We start from the raw sequence: 4,451 nt of genomic DNA, 5'->3' as shown, positions 1-4,451 counted from the left end.
AGTGATAGTGAGGGACATTCAGAAGACTCAGACACACAGTCAGTGTCAGGCCATGGACAGGCTGTGACCCATCCGCAGAGCCACCAAGAGTCTGCACGTGGCCGGTCAGGGGAAAGGTCTGGACGTTCAGGGTCTTTCTGCTACCAGGTGAGCACTCATGAACAGTCTGAGTCCACCCATGGACGGACTGCGCTCAGAAGTGGAGGAAGACAAGGATCCCGCCATGAGCAGGCACAAGACAGCTCCAGGCACTCAGCGTCCCATGAGGGTCACGTCACCATTCATGGACACCTGGGATCAAGCAGAGGAGGAAGGCAGGGATCCCACCATGAGCAATCGGTAGACAGCTCTGGACACTCAGAGTCTCATCATAGGCACACCACATCCCAGGGAAGGTCTGATGCCTCCCGTGGGCAGTCAGGATCAAGAAGTGAAAGCAGACAAACACGTCATGAGGAACAATCAGGAGACAGGTACAGGCATGCAGGGTCTCCTCACCACCAGGCTTCCACTCGGGCTGACAGCTCTAGCAACTCACAGTCTGGCCAGGGACAATCAGCAGGGTCCAGGACAAGCACGCACCAGGGATCGAATGTTAGCCAGGACAGTGACAGTGAGGGACACTCAGAAGACTCTGAGAGGCGGTCTGGGTCGGCTTCCAGAAATCATCATGGATCTGTACAGGAGCAGTCAAGAGATGGCTCCAGATACCCCGGGTCGCATCACGAAGACAGAACCAGTCACGGGCAGTCTGCAGACAGCTCCAGACAATCAGGCACTCAACACACAGAGACTTCCTCTCATGGGCAGGCTGCATCATCCTGTGAACAGACGAGATCAAGTTCAGGAGAAAGACACGGATCCCGCCACCAGCAGTCAGCAGACAGCTCCAGACACTCAGGAACTGGGCGTGGACAACCTTCATCTGCAGTCAGTGACCGTGGTCACCAGAGACCAAGCGGTAGTCAGGTCAGTGATAGTGAGGGACATTCAGAAGACTCAGACACACAGTCAGTGTCAGGCCACGGACAGGCTGGGCCCCATCCGCACAGCCACCAAGAGTCTGCACGTGGCCGGTCAGGGGAAAGGTCTGGACGTTCAGGGTCTTTCCGCTACCAGGTGAGCACTCATGAACAGTCTGAGTCCACCCATGGACGGACTGGGCACAGCACTGGTGGAAGACAAGGGTCCCGCAATGGGCAGGCACGAGACAGCTCCAGGCACTCAGCGTCCCATGAGGGTCAGGACACCATTCATAGACACCCGGGATCAAGCAGAGGAGGAAGACAGGGATCCCACCATGAACAATCGGTAGACATCTCTGGACACTCAGAGTCTCATCATAGACACACCATATCCCAGGGAAGGTCTGATGCCTCCCATGGGCAGTCAGGGTCAAGAAGTGCAAGCAGACAAACACGTCACGAGGAACAATCAGGAGATGGATACAGGCACGCAGGGTCACATCACCACGGGGCTTCCAATCTTGCCGACAGCTCTAGACACTCACAGTCCGGTCAGGGACAATCAGGGGGGTTCAGGACAAGCACGCACAGGGGATCCAGTGTTAGTCAGGACAGTGACAGTGAGGGATACTCAGAAGACTCTGAGAGGCAGTCTGAGTTTGCTTTCAGAAACCACCATGAATCTGTTCGGGAGCAGTCAACAGATGGATCCAGACATCCCGGGTCCCATCACGAAGACAGAGCCGGTCACGGGCACTCTGCAGACAGCTCCAGACAATCAGGGACTCGTCACGCAGAGACTTCCTCTCGTGGACAGGCTGCATCATCCCATGAACAGGCAAGATCAAGTCCAGGAGAAAGACACGGATTCCGCCACCAGCAGTCAGCAGACAGCTCCAGACACTCAGGAACTGGGCGTGGACAAGCTTCGTCTGCGGTCAATGACCATGGACATGAGGGACCAAGAGGTAGTCAGGTCAGTGATAGTGAGGGACATTCAGAAGACTCAGACACACAGTCAGTGTCAGGCCACGGACAGGCTGGGCTCCATCCACACAGCCACCAAGAGTCTGCAGGTGACTGGTCAGGGGAAAGGTCTGGACGTTCAGGGTCTTTCTTCTACCAGGTAAGCACTCATGAACAGTCTGAGTCCACTCCTGGATGGACCGGGCCTAGCACTGGTGGAAGACAAGTGTCCCGCAATGAGCAGGCACGAGACAGCTCCAGGCACTCGGTGTCCCATGACGCTCAGGATACCATTCATGGACACACAGGGTCTAGCAGAGGAGGAAGGCAGGGATCCCACCACGAGCAATCGGTAGACAGCTCTGGACACTCAGGGTCCCATCACAGCCATACCACATCCCAAGGAAGGTCTGATGCCTCCCGTGGGCAGTCAGGATCAAGAAGTGGAAGCAGACAAACACGTCATGAGGAACAATCAGTAGACGGATACAGGCACTCAGGGTCGGGTCACCAGGAGGCTTCCAATCAGGCCGACAGCTCTAGACACTCACAGTCTGGCCAGGGACAATCAGGGGGGTTCAGGACAAGCACGGGCTGGGGATCCAGTGTTAGCCAGGACAGTGCCAGTGAGGGACACTCAGAAGACTCTGAGAGGCAGTCTGAGTCTGCTTCCAGAAACCATCATGGATCTGTTCGGGAGCAGTCAAGAGATGTATCCAGACACCCCAGATCCTATTATCACGATACAGCCAATCATGTTCAATCTTCCTCTGTACATTCAGACACTAGTACCAGTAAAGAACATGGTCACTTTGGTAGTCTTTCACAAGATTCTGAATATCGTTCGGGAATACAGTCACGTGGCAGTCCTCACAGTTCTAGTTCTTATAATTATCACTCTGAGGGCACTGAAAGGGAAAGAGGTCAATCAGGTTTAGTTTGGAGACATGGCAGCTATGGTAGTGCAGATTATGATTATGGTGAATCCAGGTTTAGACCCTCTCAGCATGGAAGTGTTAGTTACAATTCCAATCCTGTGGTTTTCAAGGAAAGATCTGATATCTGAAAAGCAAGTGCATTTGGCGAAGATCATCCAAGGTATTATGCAACATATATTAATAGGCAACCAGGTTTATATGGCCATTCTAGTGATATATCAAAACAACTGGGATTTTGTCAGTCACAGAGATACTATTACTATGAGTAAGAAATTAATGGCAAAGGAATTAATCCACGAATAGAAGAATGAAGCAAGATCACTTTCAATCAAGAAACTTCATAATACTTTCAGGGAAGTTATCTTTTCCTGTCAATCTGCTTAAAATATGCTACAGTATTTCATTAGTTTGGTGGTGGTTTATTTTTATTGTGTAGTGATCTTTAAACTCTATATTTCAGAAATATTAAATAGAAGAAATCAATATCATGGAGAGCTATCTTTACAAAACTAGGAGTATTTGGCCGGGTGCGGAGGCTCACACCTGTAATCCCAGCACTTTGGGAGGCCGAGGCGGGCAGATCACGAGGTCAGGCGATCAAGACCATCCCGGCTAACACGGTGAAACCCCGTCTCTACTAAAAATACAAAAAATTAGCCAGGCATGGTGGCAGGTGCCTGTAGACCCAGCTACTCGGGGGGCTGAGGCAGAAGAATGGTGTGAACTCGGGAGGCAGAGCTTGCAGTGAGCAGAGATCGCACCACTGCACTCCAGCCTGGGCTTCAGAGCGAGACTCCATCTCAAAAAAGAAGAAGGAAAAGAAAACTAGGAGTATTTTAGGAGATTGGGGTTCAAGTAATGTTTTATGTTTTGAAAGTTTAAATTTTAGATACTTTCTGAATTTCTAAATTAATCTTTTCCAGAAATATCGAAGGAGCCAAAAATATAAAACAATTCTGTATACCAAAGTGGCTGTATCAACATCAGGGCTAGCACATCTTTCTCTATTATCCTTCTATTGGAATTCTATTATTCTGTATTCAAAAAAAAATCATCTTGGATATAATTAGTATTTTATAAACTGCATCTAAATTAAAAATAAACTATTGATCATATAATACTGTTTGTCTCTTGTATGCTTATTTGTCATAAACCCAAATTACATACTTCCCCATGGCCAGAATTAGATGTCTTCTATATCACTGGAAAGCTATATGAACATAGAGCAGATAGAGTACATTCAAAATAACAAGTAATAAATAATGAAAGACAAAATTTAACCAAGGCCTATATTTTTCTCCAACATAATCACTGTCCCACAATCACATTCAGGAAAACAAAAAACACACTTTGTTCAACCATGAGAATCACTATTATTAATACGGAATTATCAACTTAGGTGGTGATTAAGCCATGTCAAAGGAAGATCAGGAAACAGGAATTACTGACCATAGATCCTTCTTCCAAAGACACTAGAAGATGCTTTGCAATGGAGACTAGTTGGAGCAGAGAAGTTGTGCTGATATATCCTGACAAAGGAAAAAGAATTAAAAAGAAGTGCCCTCCTGGCCTGGAAGGAAAA

General features: G+C 48.6%; 1 protein-coding gene across 1 annotated transcript in view; it reads left to right on the top strand.

The window, feature by feature from the left end:
- Positions 1 to 3,138, top strand: part of FLG2 (filaggrin family member 2) — a 44,768-nt gene extending 41,630 nt beyond the window's left edge. The window contains 1 exon segment of the mRNA XM_026447776.1: positions 1 to 3,138. This exon segment is cut by the window's left edge and continues 11 nt beyond it. Coding sequence (XP_026303561.1) covers positions 1 to 3,138 — 3,138 coding nt within the window.
- The last annotated feature ends 1,313 nt before the right edge of the window (positions 3,139 to 4,451 follow it).

The sequence above is a fragment of the Piliocolobus tephrosceles genome, chromosome 1 (assembly GCF_002776525.5).
Source record: "Piliocolobus tephrosceles isolate RC106 chromosome 1, ASM277652v3, whole genome shotgun sequence".
NCBI lineage: Eukaryota > Metazoa > Chordata > Mammalia > Primates > Cercopithecidae > Piliocolobus > Piliocolobus tephrosceles.
Note: the sequence above shows the minus strand (reverse complement) of the source record. Positions and strands in the feature narration are given on the sequence as shown.